Raw genomic sequence first — 22,063 nt, forward strand, 5'->3', positions numbered from 1 at the left:
TAATGTAAAAAAGCTGTAATTACTTTCACCCCATGCAGACCTTCTCCTACCTCCCCAGCTTCAAACAAGAGATGATCAATACCATTTCACATGTCAGAATTAAATCATCAGTGGGTCTCACACCATCTGGGAACACAACACCCCAGCCTACCCGCAATCCCTCTGGATGCCAGATGCACCAAATGAAGTTAATTTCAAGGAAAAGATCTGTCTCAGTACATGCTGAATTCAGCTGCTAACCAAACATATATACTGATTTAGGGAAATATTTGCTTAAAATATTAAAAACTTATTTTTCTTCTCTCTTCTTCTTTACCAATAACTGCACAGATCAGCTTTATCGCACATGAAAATCTAAGGATACATTTGCAAACAGGAAATGAACATGTTTATGTATTTAAAAAACAAATCTGTCATGTACTTTAACCTATTGTTTATTACACAACTCAACAATAATGATTAATACTGTCCCAAAATAAACAGTTTTTCAACTTTAAAATGACTAGGTAAAGAAAAGAGAAAAACATAACAGCTCATTTAAAAAATGAATTTCTTATGTTCTTTTCTGAGAAAACAGAAAATGATGACTTTTAGTTAAGTTTTGTTCTGTCTGAATCCTGGTCAAAGGTCATCTAAGTCAATGTGAATTATGCTACTAACCAGAAACCCTTTAAAGAATGATTTTCAGCCTATAATCTTCATGACAAAGTTAGGTATGACCTCATCTTTATGTGGAATTCCAAGATGTTTCTTGCTCACTGGTACATCTTTCTGACTTGGATACAGTAACAATCTTTAAAAAAAGAATAGGCAAGAAAGACTGAAGAACTAAATGACTATTTAGCTGCGTGGCAATAGTCAATTCATATGCAAGTATGGAACACTAAACCAGTTAGATACCGCAGATAAAAACACAATACTGAAAAAGATGAAAACTGGAATTTTAGGTATTAACATAATGAGAAAATCATGAGTTGAAAATACTGAAAGTGAAGTATTTGAAAAGCTTCTTGTTGATATATTTTCACTGCTACACTCCTAATATGATTTGAACAGGCAACAGCACCACAGCATGCAGAAAAATTGCCACAGCAATTCAGTTGTATAAAAACCAAAAGGATGAGAAAGTGTAAATTCTTCACATTCTGAGATATTCTTCATTTTTGTATGACATTTTTACTGTTTCTATAAATGCCTGAAGTAGATCAGAGGAAGGAGAAAAATAGTTATTATTTTTCTTTAGTCCTAAATATTCCAAAATTATCTATTGTTCTCAGCCTGCAACGTTGCAAAAAACCTCCCTGGCTCCTGACTTCACTCATTTCTTTTCCACATTCAAGTGTTTAAATTTATTTAATATCTGTTTGAATGGAAGCTTGTTCTTATGTTGGTAACTTTTCTCCTTTTCTTTAACTTTTCTACATTCACTATGTGCTTTCTGAGGTGGACAGCCCACATCATTACCCATTATTCAAGAGGTGAATGCACTGCTGATGTACTTACTGGCATACTGATATTTTTTGTTTTGTCCTTTAGTACTTCTCAACATTGTTGTGTGTTTTTTTTATTTTAATAATTTTGGTAACCAATATTTTCACGAAAATTTTTATTCTAATTACAAGATTGTTGTCAAATATTAACACAGCTAGATCAGAACCTGCCATTGTACACCTATACTTAAGATTGTTTCTCCTGACATATTAATACATTCTCAAACTGAATTACACTTGCCAATTTATTGATGACTTATAGTTATGAGATACTTGTGGAACTATACAGTTTATCTTTTATATAAGTATTGAGAATCAATTAATATAACTCAGAAATTTAGCCTCCTTTACAGAAAATGTTACATTAGCCATTTTGACCAGGTACATTACCTCAACATAAAGAACTGTACCATATAGATCTAGGACATTAAGACATATGAACTTACAATGCAACAATTGTTTACAGTTTAAGAACATTCAATGGTTCTTCAAAAGGAGGAAGAGAGAGGTCCAAGCATGGTGATTGGCATAGAAAAGAAAGCTCTGCATAAGAAGGGCACAGATGAGTGTTGTTGGGACACTGAATTCCATTAGCTTTTACTACCTCTCTTCATGCCTGGCTTTGGAAAACTATCTGAGCTCAAGGACATCAAGACTTAAGATTTAGAGCATCAGCGATAAAAGATATTGAGTTGCTGGAATGCATTCAGAGAAGAGCACTGAAGCTGTTGAAGGGACCAGAAAACAAGACTCAGGAGGAGTGGCTGAGGGAACTGGGGTTGCTCAGTCTGGAGAAGAGGAGGCTCAGGGGAGACCTCATCACATTCTACAAATACCTGAAAGAAGGTTGTAATGAGGTGGGTGTTAGTCTCCTTTTTCAGCTGGCAAGTGATGTCAGGTTGTGTCAGGGGAGGTTTTGGTTGAATATCAGGAAGAACTTTTTCACAGGAAGGGTTGTTAGGCAACAGAAAAAGCTGCACAGAGAAGTGGTGGAGTCCCCATCCCTGGAAGTATTTAAGAGATGTGTGGATGTGGAGCTTAGAGGCATGCTTAGGTGGTGGACTTTGTAGTGTTAGGTTGAAGGTTAGAATTGATAGGTCTTATCCAACCTAAATGATCTTATGAAATGATTCTGTGGGGAAAAAAAACACAACATCCTCAACTGAATTTGCTGGCAAATTTTAACTGAACAGACATTTTCTAGAATGTTAAGAAGATAATGCTTTAATCATCAGTAAAAGACTAAGTGATATGAACAGAGGTGTGATTTTTTCCCACCACCTGTATTCAGATCCCACTGTATCTCAAAATTCAATAGCTGAAAGGACTGATGCTAAGTATTTCACAGCCTTCTGTCAATTACGAATACATGACTTGCAGCCTAAACTTCAATGCCAGATAATATTTGCACATCACAGTAAGAGTAGTTGTTCATATATGTATGTAGAGTGTGTAACATTTCACTGAAGAGGAAAATTCAATAGGGAAAGTGCTCATTAAAGGCAGAATAGGCTTATTTCTACAGGAAAACAAAGAGTATTTTAAGAACGACAGCAATTTGGGCACCTTGCTAAGCAAGATTAAGGAATAATACTGAATTAGAATGAAATGAATCAGGTTTATTACTATGTGAAATCAATCAGAGGAAATGCCAAAGCACTTGTTGCCACAGGTACAGATCATATTAAAAAAATAATCCATGTATATCATTATGATTTTAAAATAAATTATGAACATTGTTTTTAGGTTCCCAGCATCACCTTATCCCCACTTCTTTTCTGTTGGTCAAGCCAAGTAAAAGGCAGAATTGCATCTTTACTCACCAATGAGACTATGAAATGAGTGGCAGCAATTGAACATTTTTTATTCCCAGGCAGAGATGAATTAGAAACAATTTTCAACACAGCAAGTAAAAAAAAGCCTAACAGAGAAAGAATGAGGAAAAAAAAGAAAAAAAAGGAAAATGCAAATTTATTGCCATTTCTCAGGCTCATGAAATAAAACACCAAAGTGAAAAGAGAGCTGTTTTTCCCCTTGAATGTACTCCTATTGTTTGGCTTAAATCTGGCCCTCAGTGTTTTCTGCTCTCAGGAGAGACCTCCTCACAGGAACCACACCATGTTGTCAACAGTTACATTAATCTCTCTGACAGTTTTTAGGAAAGGAGTTTGAACTCAGATACTAATCTTGGAAAAAAAAAAAAAAAACTTGCAAAAAACATCTAGTGGTTAAGGTTGCTGGCACACACTCAGCAGTCCAGTCTTCACAGTACTTAGTTTCTGGCATATTATAATGGGTACCAATGCTGCTCTTTGCCAAACAGGCAACAAGAGTACAAATAACAGGTTTCTTCTTCCACTGACACCTAATGTTTCTGCAGTAAGGACTGGGTGAAAGTGTGTCTGGAGAATAATATTCCTGATGGATCACAGGGAAATGTAAGGATGGAGGGAGTCCTCTTTCCTCTATGAAAAACTCTCAAGCCTTATAATAGCTTTCTCTCACTACAAATCTCAATTTGCAGTTAAGGAAACATTGGAATAATTGGGAGACTGCCTAATTCAAGTTGTAAGTAGTGACTTTCAGGACTTTTTTCCAGCTGTCTGTTCAAAACTGCAGAGCATTTTTACATTATATAAGAAGACAGAGTAACATGGTTCATCTTTTTTAAAGAAATGAAGGCAGTGTGTTACATCTAGCCTGAACATAATAAATGTATGGTAAACTAAACTGTAAAGTGAAAACAAACAGAGCAGATGGTGGAGTGTCTGTCCAGGGAGACACTGATCCATTCTAAATGTCAAGTCTGTTCTCAGGCTTAGTTTCTGTAAACTTTACAGTAACAAGTACTCTGCAAGGAGTGCTCTCATCTGGTCAAATACAGAAGAAGGCAATTCCTTAACAATTCTTTAATGGCATAAACGTCTATTATAGAGAAATGACAGATTCTGTCTCTATAAAAACTGCCATAGCAAATCTAAGAATAAGGCCATATATGTATTCCAATATTCAAAAATGTATAATCAATTTCAGTGGGAAGAAAAACACACATCTCCCTCCTTTAACACAAACAATTTGTATTGCAACAGAGAAATACATTCCTGAGACAATCATTTTTCTGTTCAAAAGTATATTATTTCTGTTGTTGCTTCAACGTGCAACACTGCACACAAGAGCAACAATAAGGTTATTCAGACCTTGTAAATATTCATCAGAAAAAAATGTTTTTCCTAGAACTTGACTAAAACTTGTCACCACAATTTGCTCATGGCTCATAGCTCACATTGTAAGAATGCTAAAACATCAAATCTCAGGAATACTAGAAAATTCAGAAATGGGATAGATAAATTTACATTTTTTAATGGTCACCCACACTACCATATACTCTGTCTGTATGCAGTGATTTGGAAATACAGATATCAGACTTTTGTACAGAAAACCGGGAGAACTAGTATTATAAACAGACACAGATAAATACTCCTGAGGCTTAATGAGCATTACAGGTTGTCTTGATGAGCTTCCTTTTAGTAAATGAAGACCCACTGTCTTACAAAGTCCTTCAGATCTGTGTGTAAAAGTCTAAGAGTTGAATAGTACTAATGCTCCTAATAATGGGACCTCATCTGAGCAGATGCTGCAGAACTTGACTTCAGTCCTTTTTGTTTATCAAGATGTTTTTGCTACCTTCTCCTGTTTTCCTTCTGACAATGTTAGCAAGTCTTCATGATCTTCCTTGAAATAAAGTTGTGTTTCATTACTTCAAAAGAGAAAATAGAATTTTCCCATTTAGCTAGAAGCTCATTTTTATGTGTACTACTATTTTGATGCAACTGGAATCCAGGCATGCCTAATTATGAATTTTTAATTCATGAAAAAAGGCTAAAATTCAAAGTAATCCCCAAATAGAAACTTCCCCTCACATTAAGTCATGACAAGCTTTGCTAAAAGGTCATCATTTTTGGAACCTCTCCCAGACATCCAGGAAAGTTAGGAAAAGCTCTCTTGACAGAGAGAGTTATGACATGATAAGAACAAGACCTAGTTTTTCTCCAGGCATCTGCCAGGGTTAAATGTTTGCTTGTGTCTACAACAACTGTACAGTGTGCTGAAAATTAAAACCCTAAAAATAATCAATGTTTGTGGAACATTGTATTTTCTGTAACATATTGTAAAAGCTGACGGAAATTAAAATTACTACTGGAATGTTACATCACTAACAAAGCATGATGCATATTAAAGTGGCTACTGCATAAGCATAGTTGGTTTTCTAATGCATAGCCAGCTGTCACAGAATGTGTCAGAAAAAGGGATGGAGGGTCAATTGATCCCCAAGCTACTTACTGGCTACCATTGCATAGCCCAAATCTAAAAGGAGAAATAATTTGCATACAGTCGTCCATTAAGATTTTTATGAGCCATGATTGTCCTTTAAATTAAGTATTTGTTCATATCTGTTGTGTTTTCATTAACAAAAGTTCTGTGTAATACTGGAAGCCAGACAGTACAAATCCCATTCAGACTATGTGTGAACTTAGAATCATGGTTTTGCTTTATTATAAAGAACTCAAAACAATGTTAAGTTCCATCCTTTGTGGTAAGCTGTGGAATGATACAGTGACTAACAAGAAAAGTTAGCCCTTCAAAAATGGCAATGAATTTCTTAAAAACTGAATTGCAAAGGGACTTCACATTCTCTCAATGCTTTATGTGCTAGGGGCTCTGTTCTAGAGGACAGAAGGATAACCTAGAATTGAATATACTATTTAATGAGACTTGAGACACCTGAGTATGTGATAATGACACCTAGTCAGACCCAGGCAAGAATGACACCTTCAAAGCTGGGCAATACTGAGAACCATCCACTAACAGTGGATCCACTAAGGCCCAGACTTCTTTCTGAGGAGGCACCTAAAAAATACTGGGAGAGGAAGGGAAAGAGAAAGAACATTTTGATCTGAGTAATTCACAAAGGTGGACCTGAGCTCAGTGAGAAAATACGTCTGATAGGTCAGATTGTTTTTTGTAATAAAACCTGTAGATGCAAGATGGCATGAAAAATGGGTTTCTACCAGGCTGAAATTGAGTATCTGACAGTTTCATGGGCCTTAACATGTTGAGCTGTACTATCCAACGGATAAAGAAAGTACACTCCACTTAGCTGGCAGGCTAGGTTGGAATTCGATATGTCAGCGGTCTATATGGAAGAGAAATTAGCCAGGAACTCAGCACTTGAAATTCACTTATCCTAGAAAAACATGTAACACCATTTTACCTAGCATAACCAATTTGCTTCAAAGCTGATGATACCTACTAAGTTATGGAGGAAATCTTGAACTTCAAGTTTGGAGAGCTTTTCTTTAAATCTGTTTAAATTGTTTCTTCAGTAGCTTTATATATACTGTCCAAAAGCAAGTTAATTGATTAATTAGGGAAGCATGATCTCTCTTTACTAACAACTGAAAGAAGACAAACCATCTTCTCCTTCATCACGCCATGTTACCATCAACAGATCAGACTAAAACACTTTAGCTATCTACCCTCAAAATTCAATAAGCATGTCAGGATGAAGTTCTCCAGTAATTTAAGACCAAATGCATTGGGCTTCACTTGGCTTTCCAGAGTTTTGAATTCTATACCAACTGTATGTACATGCTATGGTGCCTCATTACAAACAGTTCCTGATATGTGAAGAATTCAGAAGGTTCATTTGGTGAGAAGGCAATTTGATTACTATTCCATTTTATCCAGGTAAAATCATAACTGAACAAAAGGTTCCCCCTCAAAACTCCAAATCTGTTTAGTCTGTAATTCAGTTCTTTTCACAATAAGTATATTTTTTCTTATTGAATACTCAATACATAAAGGAATTATATAATCACGAGAAAAAAAACAACAGCATATATTTGCCTCTTTGCATATAAATTGTGGATTATGAACTATATATTAAATTATTCAAACATGGGTGTGTAAAAAAACAATTACTAAATTTATTCAGTGTTACAGCTGTGTATTAAAGCATCCAAATATATTTTACACAGCTTATGGATATGCAGTTCATCAGCAGCAATTTGCTTGATTGCTGGATAGTTGCTGAAATATAGATACAACAGTAGACAACTCCAGACACAAAATATTTTGAAAATTCCTCCTGAAAACTCTGGAAGATGCTGGAGGGATAGGACACGAAAATACACATACTACCTTCCAAATATTAGTTTCAAGTTCCCATTCAAGTATCTTGAAAATTCAGTAAATGTTACGTCTCTACAAAAAGATAGCATATCAGTTCCTTTTCACAATAGCCAAGCTTTAGTTTCTTGAAGCAAAAATTTTCTACACCAGCCCAAGAGCCTCTTTTTTTATCCTGTTTATAGACCAGACACTCGTTAACCTCTCAGATCCCTGGAGAATTGAGGTTTAAGGGAACCCAGGAGGAAAAGACAAATTTGGAAACCCATTTATCCAGCTCACTAGAATTGAGACATTATGGTTTTCATTCTTCCCCCACTCCCCAAAATACCAAATTTCCATCATCGGAGCTTTCTGAATAAACGAACATTTTGTTACTGGACTCAGGAAGAAAGAAACCACATGCCTGTTAGGGACAGAGAGAGGAGGAGTGGAATATGTGCTTGGGAGCGTGTTTATTTGACTGGATTGCAGACGGTCAACCAAAGAACATGCAGATCATATATTTTTAAGCATTTCATAATGTCTTATTATTAATTCCAGCCAAAACCACCAAGACCAAAATTATCTGAAATTGGTGCTTGTGTGTCCTGACCCCAAAGCCAACAATGGTTGCATAAAAAAAAATCTATGTTCCTCTCAGGTTTAATTTTTTGTAATCAATTAGAAAGCAGTGCCCTTTAGAGTCTTTAGAGAAGACAGGTCTCCATAACTAACAAATTGCAATGTGGTCCTGGGTAAATTTTACTTCCAGGAAACCAAAATGTTGAAATCCTTGAGAGAGGGAGGCTATAAGCAGAGGGCTCTTCTAAAGGAAGGAGTTTTTATTGAACCTGTCACTTGTCATTAAACACTCCATATTTTACCATAGCCTGATATTTTCATTAGAGCATACAGACCTTTTTCATCCGTGAATGAAAGCATTCCCTTCAGCCTTATGTTGAATATGGGGAAAGACTCTTTAAAATTGAGCCCACCCAAATGGGACAATTAGGTTCACAAAAGCAGAAAAGGAACCAGCAAAGGTCAAGTAATATTAACACCATGATAACTTATTCATTTTAATTTGGGGTATCACATGTTACTTCAATCTTAAGTTCTTATTTGCATTTGTTAACATCTATTTTTATCTCAGAAATACTTACATATGATTATAGAGAAAGCAGCAGAACTACCGAAGACACCAGTGCAGAATAAAACACAGCCTAAGCAAAGTGGAAAAAATGCATATTGCTGTATAGAAATATCTGATTGGAAAAACCTGAATGTAAAAGGGTAAAGATAATGAAATTACACACTTTGACATATTTGTTCTCAACTTTACCTTCCCTTTTAGACCTCTAATCTGCAACAAAATAACACTAGAGAAAAAGAAAAAAAAATCAAACTTGGCTTCCTCAAAAGAGACAACTGTTATGTGTCTAGTTTCTAGATTTAATATGGTTATTCTGACATTGATATTAAAAAGAGGAAATATTTACAGCAAGTTTATGCTATCTATGCTACTCCTGGTTTTATATCTATGATATCTCTACTGCTAAAACACTTTGCAAGTAAAGAATTGGATAGTACATTCAAAGGACAAGTGTACATTCTTAAACAACTCTGATACAAAGCAGTGCTGTTCATTAACGTGACAATTTCCGAGTAAAAGCTGTCTCACTGCTGTCACCAAAGCTATAAAATCTCATTGAAGTATCAGAAATATGTCTTAAAACTTAACTAATTTTAACAGGACTTAAAGTTCAGTAACCCGAATATCATTGTCTGTCCATTTCTATGTAAAGTGTTTGTACAACTACACATAACTTATTGTTCTAAAGAAGGGCAATTTTAATATGCTAACAGGAGCTGTGAGAGAACAAATTTCAGGCTTTTTTTTTCAATGCATTCCATTTGTGTAACAGAAAGAAAAATGAAAAGGGAAAGAATAATGTTGGGGAAAAAAAGTCAGTACAGAAAGCCTTGCATTTTACAAACTGGAAGTACTACATCAAAAAAAAAAAAGATCTTGTGGAATAGTATCACCTGACAAATACAACATGCATAGAGCTGAAAGACAGATGTCAAGTACTACTTTCCTTTTCAAACTTAAAATATAGATTTATACAATACAGATCAGAAATCTAAACAAATATTAGATTATTTTTAGAAATTTTAAGATATTTCGCTAATACAAGGAGGATTGTGTTATTTCTATTGAAGCTGTCACATAACAAGAGCCTTTTGGATTGCCATAGCATTACAGCCACAAAACCCATTAGCAGATGTAGAAAACCCACATCCCAGCCTTTTATAAAAGTCTGTAGTTATGAAATCATTTTCATACACTTGGAAGTTAACTATTTCAGTGCACTGCACATGTAGGACTTGAACTGAGGGGGAAAACCACAAAATGTTGCATCTGAGAGCATTCCTCATGGACACGTTTCTGCGGTTCTTTCAGAAGTTCTTGAAGAGTTGAAACCACCCCACCGGAATTCCACAGAACAGAGTAAAGAAGTATCTGTTTAAATTAAGGAGGGGATTTGCCTCAGCTAGTGAGCTCTTAGGATTTATTCTACGTCCTTAGCGTAGATGTAGTAAGAAACATAGCTGGTAACAAGAACCAGGATTTAATCTAGGATAACAAAGAAAACACCTATGAGAAGGCTTGCTCTCTAAGGATTTAGAAAACAATTTTAAAGGTCTTAAAGGTAGATTATGATTTCCATGTTTATTTTCACTTACCAATAGGAAAGTTATTTTTGTAAATTTGAGAAATCACAGGCGAAATATTTATTATCTCTTGGCATCGTGGGATCTTCGTTTTATTTCATGGCAATAGTTTAACATTTCTATGAGAACACTTGAAAACTTAACTGCTTGATAAACCATCTAGAGCTGACATCAACATAGAGGAGACTGAAAAATATTTCACTTGGTTTCATGGTGGTGACTTTCGTATGCCTAGATATATTTGAGATAACCAGTTAGTTCTGAGTGGCAGGAGCATGTTATGATTTCAAAAATAATGCAAACTGTCTAGTAAGCATACTGTGAATTCATGGAGTAGGGTTTCATTGTCAAGCAAGGCTGAGTAAACACAGAAAACAAGGTCCTTCAATTACCCCACAACAATTTCAATTTACTATAAAAATACTTACTTGGTTATCTTTCATTTGCTGAAGAAGAGGCACCAATATAAGGCAATATCAGCTTGGAAAACACACAAAATAGCTAAAGAAAAATGCTATTAGAAGAGCAGTGAAGGAAGAAACATCACACCAAACTCAATGTCAAAATGATCAAACTATTTCAATGATACACTTCATAACCAAGTTGGCAGAAACCTTTCTTCTTTTTCTGAAGATGGAATAAGCTATGAAGAAAATGGGGAGGCTTCTTTCTTTGAAGTGCTCTGGGATAGATGTGTCCTTTTAAATAATGAATAACAAACTTGTTTGTAACAGCTACGAAAATAGATCTGGGAGTGATGTAGCTATGGCTGATTGTCCATACTACTTTTATTCAATTCTTATGTTACCTGAAGCTGTTGGGAGCTGTCGTTAAGATTATCCTCCCGTCTCCTGGCCTCCTCCAGCATCTGTGCACTCTTCTTCTTCTCTACTTGCTCTTTGTGCTTCAGATTTGCTACCTTCTTATTTTGATCTTTAACTTGCCTGTAAAAGAGAAGAATACTCAGAATGCAGTCCAGCGTATGCTTCCAGTCAGGCCTGGTGCTTGTGAGTTGTACTGATGAGAAGTGGTACCCTCAAATGTGGTGACTTTGTTTGCACGCATTGTAAAAACCAAGTTTATCCTCAAGTGTTAACCTCAACTGTTAAGTCAACCTAAAGAACACTTGAATTTACTCACTAGTATTAACTTAAATGTGGAAATTTTGCAACAAGAACCTTAAAATGATTATATAGTATATAACCTATTAATCAAAAGACACATTTGTCCTCTTATGACTATGTGGTATGGGTTACACAGAAATATTTTCTCTGTTCATACACATGTGCATATAAAAAAAATGCACACATCTAATAGTGTGTTTTGCTTTGGCTACCACTGTATCTAATGTAAGGATAATAGGAGGATTGAAAGGAAAAACTACTGCAACATGATTTAAACATAGAAGAGTTTAAAGCCTACAAGACCTAGGCAGTTTGTTTCCAGAACTAAAGCTATTTATTTCTTTTCAAGCTCAAGTTCTACTTGTTTACTAAATATTTTGAGGAATTTTATTATTATTTTTTTTTAAAAAAAAGGACCAAGAAAGAGCAAGTAAGAGCAAACTATTTCAGAAGGCATGATAATTTCCTTTTCACTTGCATCTATGAATTATTTTTGATGATCCTGGCAACTACCATTGCCTGCAGACAGGGTTTGGCCTTTCTGGGCATTAAGACACATGGAGTATTGAATCTAATTACAGACCCTTTAATCTCAGCCTCCTGACCACAGGGAACTTAAGTTTAAACTTTTAGTCCAATCAAAACAAAACAGGCTAGCTTTGCTTCCTCAGCCCTTTTCTCCATAATTATACCTGGAGTTCGGATTTTGGAATAAAAGACAGATTCTTTGGTTGCAAGATTTCCCCAAAACATCATACAAGTAGTAGAGACAACTCTTTAATTTACTGTTTAGAAAGCAGAATGATATACTAGCTTCCTATCTGGTATGTTATCCACACAGAGAAGGAAGAATGTTTCTTCTGTATTTCAGAATACTTTTAGAACAGATCACAAACAACTTTGCTTTAATATTTTCTCCAGAACTCGTAACAACAGTATCATCGAGAACATATCTTCACTATATATATATATATATATATATTCAAATTATGTGGCATATGGCTAGTCAGTGCTTTAAATTCTCGCAGAAATGTAGTTTCAACACTGAGCTCTGCTTTTTGCAATGTAGGGCAACCGGAGCTGGAAAAATTGCAAAGATAGCAAATTTTCCTTGGTGCTAAAAAAACTTCTATTAGTGAGAAAAAGTGCTGACATCCTCCAGAGACCAAGAAAAAAGGAAACTCCTTTTCTGATGATGTTAAAAAATTATTGGCATACTTAACTACCTTTTCCAACAGTTACAGCTGATTCGAGTCAGAATGCTTTTTAAACACTACTAGTATAATTGTTAAGTTGCTCTAACCCAGTGTTACACACTGGTAATGGGCACACTGCCCAGTTTGAAAGCAGACTTGCTCAGTGATTAAACAACTTATTGGAAATATTATGTTGGCACCAGCTCAGCTTGTACAATACATGGCTCTAGCTGTCCTATAAAATAAACAGAGAAAGTACAGCTAAGTTAACACAGAAAATGAAAATATGCAAGCCTGACACATTCAGCTCCACATAAGGATTCTTATTCAACACCTAAATTAAAAGTAAGGGAAATGAGTATTTTTGATATACTTGCAAAACGCGATTCATCTGCTGCAAATATCATATTTGTTACTGTAATCTACTGGTTAGATAAGAGAAAACAATATTAATAAAGCTATAACCCTGATCAAAACACGTATAGGGAAGATCATCTCCTGCACAGTCCAAAAATGTCTTCAAACAAAATATGCACTTCAAAGAAAGGAGTAATTATAAGGATCTGTGCTATTATGTATACCTCCTCATGTCTGAACCAAATGTCTTCCTAACAATGTCTTCCTAACAATTAGGTAGATATTCTGAGACAAATTCAAGCTTTCCTAAAGCAGTTTGAAAGATGTAGTCTTGAAATTACCTAGTGCTTATAATACTCATAGTAATGTTGGTAATTGCCATATTCTTTGGAAACTTGAATTTATATTCAGGATACAACCATCACTCTGTTCCTTTTTCAAAAAGCAACAAAAAGTTGGAGAATGAACCTTTCAAATGATACACGTATCCACAGCTTTATCTCACTGCTGAGTAGTCGTGGCATTGCTAGACCAAAATTTTGGATAACAACATTTTTTGAGGTATGGCTCCTAAAAATATTCTGCACTCAAAAGAAAAAAATCTTTTCCAGTGCTTAGAATCTTTCTCCATTTTTGCAATATGTCTTGCCAAGTACTGGTAGAATGGATCTATTGGAGAAAACAAAGTAGAATCAAAATCAGGCTTCTAATATAAAAAACAAACAAACAAAAACAACAACCAAAAAAAAACCACAAAAACAACCACAACCCGCAGTCTTTCAACTAAAGCTGGGCCAAGATTTTCAGAATTAATAATTTTACAACTTTTAATTCTAGGTGCCTAATTTGTGATAGTCCTGCTGGAAAAAAAATAATAAAATAAAATAAAATAAAATAAAATAAAATAAAATAAAATAAAATAAAATAAAATAAAATAAAATAAAATAAAATAAAATAAAATAAAATAAAATAAAATTTCTGAAACTCGACAATGAAAATAACTATTTATTTCTATTTAATTTTCTTAAGTGAAGGATAAAGCTGTATCACAAACAAACAGAAATCCATGCTTTTCCTTTATGAAATTTTTGAATTTCTAGCAATGAGGAATTGCTTTTATCCTAAACACCATGGGAAGTGAATTAAAATACTCAAAATAAAACATAAAAATTTTCAAATGAGAAGATTCCACATTTTCAAAGACTTTTTATATGGGGAGAATAATTTAAGCAATGGAAAACCAACGGAGAATCAAGTATTCCTGAAAAGTGGAAAGAAGACTGATCTAATTCACTTTACTACCTGCAAGTGCTTTGGCATATTTTCATTCCTTTAAGATTCAATTCCGGTAAGATTAATTGCTTTACAGGCCCTATTATTTATTAAGGTTTTAATGAAATGAATTTATTCCATGCTAAATTGAATATTTTTGCATTTTAATACTAATCTCATCATCTTTTACTGTTATGCACACCAGCATATATAGCTGTTAATTCTTTCCTCATATGGATTTTTCATGCTACATGTTAATGTACTGTAAGTTGTTATCCTCATCTGGCTGTCTTTTCTGAGGTAATTTCAGATGTTCTTCTTGTGAAACAGAAGGTGACAAAATCTTAACTGAAAGTATGCAGAAGCTAATTTTGAATTTTCTAATTAAGTTTTAATGTTGTTCTTCAGTTATATACCTAAACCGCAACTGCTTTTGTACTAATCCAAGTGTAAGTATACATTTACAATGCATTAAAACCACTACAGGAGCTTATCTTCAAAATAAAATGCACATACATACTGTATTTTGAATAATGAATGCAAGTATTAAGAAAAAATGCACTGATTTCATGCACACCTAAAGATATTGCCTGTTTTATTCATCTTGCTTAGGTTCTTGGAAAATATTTCTACATTAAAAAGTAGACATACTGTCAGTCAGCCATGTCAGAAATACTGTGTTTAGCTAGAGCCTTCATTGATGTAGCATTACCACCACCCACAGGACAGTCCACAGTTGCTGCAGCTACTAATCCTGATGGACAGAGGAACTTCACTGGCTTTAAAGCACACTGCTTCCCAACATAATCAAAACGGTGCAATATATATATATATGTAATCAACATTACAAAAAATGTAAAATGCCTGTATGCAATGAATGAAGATCATAAGCACAGTGATATAGCTGAGGTGTGGGATTTTTTATTTGATTTTTTTGTGTGTATAGTCTTGGTGCACAAATAAAAATGTTTACGTTTTGGAAAGTATAATAGAAGGAAAGGATGAACTATTCCTAAAAATGCCACTTAACACGGAATAGAAGAAAAAATATTTTCAAAGGTGTTGCTTTAGCTTTTAGTTGCTTAAAACTCACTTTACCTTACAAGTAGTTGATCACCTAACCACAGAGAAGAATGGCAGCATTTGGAAAGGTTAATTGCTTAACCTCAAGAAAAGGAAAATGATGAATGAAAGCTAAATAAGCGATGTAGGAAACAGGACTGACCGCATCACACAGTCTCATCACCACAGCTGCATGTCTGATTGACAGTCAAAGCAAAGCTGCCAAAGCTCAAACAAAGCTCCCTATCTTACCTATTGAAAAATTAGGATCAGGGAAGTAACATACTGCTGAAGATCTATATGAAAGCTAGTACATCTGGACTTTTTCTTTAGAGCCTAAGCATTATCTGTGGCTGGTCCTTTGCTTTGTAGGGCAGTATCAACAATCCCAGCTTCTAAAGTAGTTCTACTACTGTTAAAAAAGAGGTGCATTAACTTACAAAGTAAAGGAAACAATAATTTCATTACAGTTTTCAGACAGCTTGGTCTAATGTTATTAACTCTATTCCACTTCGTGTCTGAGATAAAAGTCCAGTCAACATACTTTCAATGAGCTGCTTTTGTTCAGATTCAGAGCTGGGCTAACTCCAGCATGCAATGACTTCTTCTGCTTGTGAGTCTCCTTCAACAACCTCTCATCATTTTGTTGCACTGTTTCTTGCTGTTCTGTGACATTTATATGACAAGCTAACACATGCCAATGAAAATATTAACAGACCCTGTGAATTTAACTGGTCTGCTGTATGTGAGTCAAGAAGTCCCATGGTGGCTTTAAGAGATGGAGAGGGTGGACTTCATTTCCTGAAGCTAGGAAATTTGGGTTTTTAAAACAAAGTGAGTGTTCAGATCAGCACTGGAGGGGGCAAGAACACCAGGAAGGCTATGGGAAACCATCTTACCCCAAATTTTCAGAACAGGGGCCTAACAGTGTCTGAAACAATAGGTAGGGAAGTCAAATACTAGATGAAGATCTCAACTCTACACAGGTTGTCTTCCTTCCTCAAAGTTATGAATCATATACATGGTATCAATGGATGCTTTCTGGTGCTCAGCAAGCTAGTCATCTCACCTCTGTCTCTAGCTTTTAAAAAAAAATAAAAAATAAAAAAAAAAAAAAGAGCAATTTTTTTTTTTTTTCCCAGAAACAGCTGATGGGAAGATAGGGAAAGCGAAGAACATGGCATATAGATTGGGCAAAAGTTGGAGAAACTCTGTATAATCAGAAACACAGTCTAAAACCCTTATATTGTTTAAAACCACCTCTAACAGAAACCCACTACCTGACACACAATCAATACATAAAGCTTATAGATAACACATTCTAAAAAGTGAGATAGCACAAGTTATTAGTGGTATATGGTATGTTTCATGGGAAGACGTAAGCAAGTCCTAACCAGATCACTCTATCAGCCTGCAGCAGAGATAACAGCACCAACATGCTACCTTGGAACATTATTTCTCTGAGTAACGAAAGGCCTTCAAACTCAGGTCCAAGCTTCACTGAGGTAAACGCATCAACCGTCAAACACAACCAACCTTCTGTATTTCTCCATACAATGCATAATTACAATATGCATTAATACATAAAACATATTAATAAAATAATACAATATATATTATGTATTAAAGTTTGCTTTTCATCTTGTTGTTCTAAGCTCTCTGACTCATTCTAGCAGAAAACTAAAAAATGTAATCAAAACTACACACACTAAATCTGAATGTTACAGGTGCTTCCACTGTGAAATGTTATTTCTCAGTGATCTCTAGGGAACACACATTTATAGAAACATGGAAATAATTTTCCTCATGAAATGATGCAGCATAAACAGCCAGTGAATTTAAAGAAAGGTATGTAATAAATACAAGAACAAATAGAGAGATTTTACTAAAGATGAGAAGCACATGTGTCTCCACTGCATACTCTAAGTACTATCAAGCTATTCTATTTCAGAGAAAATAGATTTTTTCCTTTCAATCTCTTGACTGAACGAAAACATAGAATAAAGCAGGCTATTCTCCAGTCAGGAGGTAGCAGCCCAATTACATACAAACAGTGAAGTGTTGTCTTAGTATTCTCAAAACAATTGGAAGAAAAGAAAAATGTGCTTTAATGAACTGGCTATAATCGAGGGATAAACAGCAGAGATTAACAGGAGATCCTTCATTTTAGTTCAACAAGTCCATAATGAATTAAAAAAAACAAATGTTCACTTTTAGACAGGGACAGATACAACATGCTAAAGAGAAGACTGAATCAAAAAGCTTCAGCTAAGCATCTATTGCACTGCGTGTTTTCATTCATCTCTATCATCTATTATTGTTGTAGATATAATCTGCAACACGTAATCACACCACTCTTTTAAAACTAAAGTGCAGCTTCCCAACTATTTAAACTCTCAAAATCTACTTAGTAGGAAGTAAGTTTTGTGATATGGTATGTATAATAAATACATACCATAATTTCATAACTGATGATAAATTTGAAATTAGGTTTCAGAGATTAAATGTCAAATTAATTCAACATCAAGTTCTATAATTACCCTTAACCTTAAACCTTGCATGCTTTAATTTTTATTGAAGTTAAGAGCTTTAAAAGTACAAACTCAGAGTAAACCCTAAAACAGAGCCATAAAATAATGATAGGGGTACACCTTTGTTAAGAAAAATACTAATGCTTTAAGACCTTATGACCTGTTATGACCTTAATAACAGTATTCAGTAGTTCAACAAATAAGTTTGTTTTGTTGTATTTTTTCTTCTGCTTTTGTTAATTGAGCAAACAGATGCAAAGCCAAAAATGACATTTGCAAAATGGTTGATGAGGCCTCAGTGTGGATTCCTTCTCCCTGCTACATGCTGAGTTAGTTGAATTTGGCCCTAGCAGTGCAGGAAGAACTCCCAAAAGTGCTGTTCTTTTTACCTTCAACTCCAAATCATGAGCCAACCACCCTGTGAACAGATCACACACAGCCAGTCACTCTCTGCTCAAGAGACCTGCACGATTTGGCGGAAAAAAAGTATTTTCTAAACAGCAATAAAATCTTCCTTATGAATGGCATTTTATTGAGGTTTCAGAGGGTATTTTTGTGATCTAAGATCACACACATCTCTTTTAACTGCAGTCCCACTAGCCAGAAAAGAAAACAAATCAAAACAGAGCAGTTGTTTTCTTTCATAAGAGCATGCAATCTTTTCATTCCTGCTAGAATAATACCTGATACATACAATAAAAATAAAAAAATGGAATGTAAAAATCAGTCATTGAAACAAAAACAAGAATTAAATATAATGTAGGGGGAATAAAATTCTAAAAGCAAAGCATTAAAAAACTAGGCTAGAGTAGCTTATGTTTATTTTACTGCATATATTGAACAAGCTATCAATAAAGAAAAGTCCTCTTCTAAAAGCTTTCATAAATGTGGGATAAGGGTTGTATATTATGCTGTTATTTTGAAATAGGTCACATTAAAGAATCAAAATACGTCTTATAGTTTAAAGCTGACAGCTATTGAAAACACAGTTTACAATGAAAGATATTAAAACAAGCAGTTGTTAAGGACAAAAAAATAAAGCAAAAGGAATGTACCAATTCAGTGGAAAAGGATTTCTGATATCAAAGAAAAATAAGCATGAGAACATTCAGAATCTTGACTGTGTAGGGAAGAAAAAAGTTAATAATAGCTCCATGGAAATGATGTGAGAACAGAGATGCTAGCAGGACCATTCTGAAAAAAATACAAAATGGTTTGCTTCAGGGCTAAAAGCCTGCTGATTTTTACTGTACTGGGATGCCCAAATAAAGATAACATTCTTCATCTGTTCTCCTTAAAGACAAAATTGTTTTCAAGAAGAATCTTCCAAACAGACTCTCACTATAGATGTAAATGGATAGGTGTTTATCCTGCTGGCTACAAAGAAGCAGTACCAAATCTGATGCTTCTGACAAGATCAAACTCAGCCATGCTCAGAGACCATACTGGGAAAAGTATGCAAAAATGATACGGTTGATTGCAAAGCAATGGCATCATGGCCATCAAATTGTATTTTGCTACAGGGTCTTCATTAACATCAGAATTTGAGATGGGGAATATATAGCTCTATTTTGGTATCCAGTGGGTGAGACTGATTGCTGGTATGCAATGCAGACTACAATCTCTCAGGACTGCATGTTTGGCATATTTCCTTCTGGTGCTTAACAAAGAGATTTATTATTAAGAGGTAACTCCTCATATGAAATACATTCTGTAGCACTGGCTTTGACAGCTCACATCAGGTTAATATGAAGAGTGCCCACAGAGATCATTTGTTACAGACTTTTGATTGCTTAGAAAATGGGGAACAGCAGCATTATTTGTAACAGATACACCACATACAGGGCTCAATTGCCTATCTAAATAGTACATATGGCTTAGTTCTTGTTCCTCTAATATAGCTGTAATACTGTCTTCTCAGTCTGTAGCTCTAGGTCTCTGGAGTTCAGATAGGAGAACTTCACAAGCCAAGTGAATGCCATGAAGTTTTTGGAGAACTTAGTGAGTACAGAACCTGTGTTGCAAGCAACACTTGAGAGCATCTTTTCATCAGAGGTTTCTCGTCTTGGTAATGTGTGCGCGCAATGTTACTGGCTGTGCATTTCAGGACTTCCACCACTTCATAAGTGGATCTTCTGCAGAACAAGTACGTCCATGAGCATTTTGAATAAATACATTCCTTTGGACATTATCTGCATGAGCACAGAAAAAAATCTGCTGAAGTGAGTCCACAGTTACAAGACATGCCATGCTCCAGATTCCAAAGCATATCGTCACTGATATCCTTAATGATCATGACATTTGTTAATTAAGTTATCTCTAGTTTAGAGTTTCTGCTGAGGAAGATCAATTCTTTATCTAGAAAATTATATTACTCCAGTGAACTATTTTTTATTCCATGACCTTGAGACAAATGAGACAAAATGAAGATTTGAATTGATTGCATTTGATCACTTTACTAAGACAATTGCCTTGATGCAGCCTGTCACTGAGTTACAAGCAGGTATGAATCATTTATGACTCCTTCAATGAATTAATTTTCCAAGTAATCAGGAAACACTTATAATCTTAGGAAAGATCAACGAACAGCCTTTACTGTCAAAAGGAATATTCCTAATAGGAATCTCATGTGTTTTCTGTAAATTAAGCGTCTCTGTATATGAAGTTATATGGTGCAGGTTGAGACTATAACCAGTGTTGAAAATTTGACAAAAAATTATCGAGGCTATGGTCAAAATGGGATACAGAAAGACAACAGAAGCATTCAATAATCTTTCTACTTCAAAATAATATTAAGAATTTCTTTATCTGTTATTCAAAAAGCATCCTCCACTATTCTAAGATGCAGAAGAAAATATGCTCCTTCACCTCTAGACAATTCAAGAAACCAACTACAATTCCTTAAAAGGTTTTGGTGTTTTTTTGTTGTTGATAGCTTTCAGCATGTGCAGGTAGGTATAAATAAGCATAAATACAAATGTATTAGTGGACACTCCTTTTTAACCTAATTAAATTAAAAAGACGTGGCACTTTAATCAGAAAATCACTATCTCTTGGATTAGGGCTAGATTTTCCCTGCTGATATTTTCAAAATAGTAAGAGATGTATTTTTGTCCAATTGAAATATATATATATACATATAGGGAAGATTATATCTGTAACTGAAAACTATTAGCAGTTCATAAGCACTCCTGAAACTATTTCACATCCTTCAAAGGAAATAAGACAAACATGCTGATTTGCCATGCTGACGGGATCTCAACTGCAGCTAATTTTCAGTGAGACCATTCTTTTTATTTTTATTTTTTTCCTCAGCAGGTGTTTATTCTGAGGAAAACAAACTTCAGCTTGATAGCAGAAATGGTTCTGAGTTTGGGGATCTGCAGTTTCTTCAGAGACATGGAAAGGAAGCAAATAAAAAAATTGCATTCAATAAAAGTCTGAGGTACCCAAAGTGTAACAGTGTTTTCTAATTTGTTAAGCAAACAGTAGAATTATAAAATGTGAACTGGTGTTCTAGGCACTGTGTAAAACACTATTAGGTCCTGAATATAGAATCATAGAATCATAGAATATCCTGAGTTGGAAGGGACCCTTAAGGATCATCAAGTCCAACTCTTGACACCGCACAGGTCTACCCAAAAGTTCAGACCATGTGCCTAAGTGCACAGTCCAATCTCTTCTTAAATTCAGACAGGCTCGGTGCAGTGACCACTTCCCTGGGGAGCCTGTTCCAGTGTGCAACCACCCTCTCTGTGAAGAACCCCCTCCTGATGTCAAGCCTAAATTTCCCCTGCCTCAGCTTAACCCCGTTCCCGCGGGTCCTGTCACTAGTGTTAATGGAGAAAAGGTCTCCTGCCTCTTGACACCCCCTTACGAGGAAGTTGTAGACTGTGATGAGGTCTCCCCTCAGCCTCCTCTTCTCCAGGCTGAACAGGCCCAGTGACCTCAGCCGTTCCTCGTACGTCTTCCATATGTGAATTGTGAATTAACACATATGTGAATATGTGAATTAATTTCTGGAATGTAATGACAATTATTGTTTTTATATATTTGTTTGTTTTTAATAGCGTCTGCCATCACCCAAAGTCGCCTGGAAATAACTTCAGGTTATCAACCGCATC

The 22,063-nt window shown here is 35.1% G+C and overlaps 1 protein-coding gene across 11 annotated transcripts in view; it reads right to left on the bottom strand.

The window, feature by feature from the left end:
- Positions 1 to 22,063, bottom strand: part of ERC1 (ELKS/RAB6-interacting/CAST family member 1) — a 294,324-nt gene that overhangs the window by 124,274 nt on the left and 147,987 nt on the right. For all 11 annotated transcript variants that reach the window (XM_082767805.1, XM_082767804.1, XM_082767802.1 and 8 more), the window contains one exon: positions 11,206 to 11,341. In XM_082767805.1, coding sequence (XP_082623931.1) covers positions 11,206 to 11,341 — 136 coding nt within the window. The remainder of the gene's footprint in view (positions 1 to 11,205; positions 11,342 to 22,063) is intronic.

The sequence above is a fragment of the Aythya marila genome (genome assembly GCF_965140915.1).
Source record: "Aythya marila genome assembly, chromosome: 1".
Lineage (NCBI taxonomy): Eukaryota > Metazoa > Chordata > Aves > Anseriformes > Anatidae > Aythya > Aythya marila.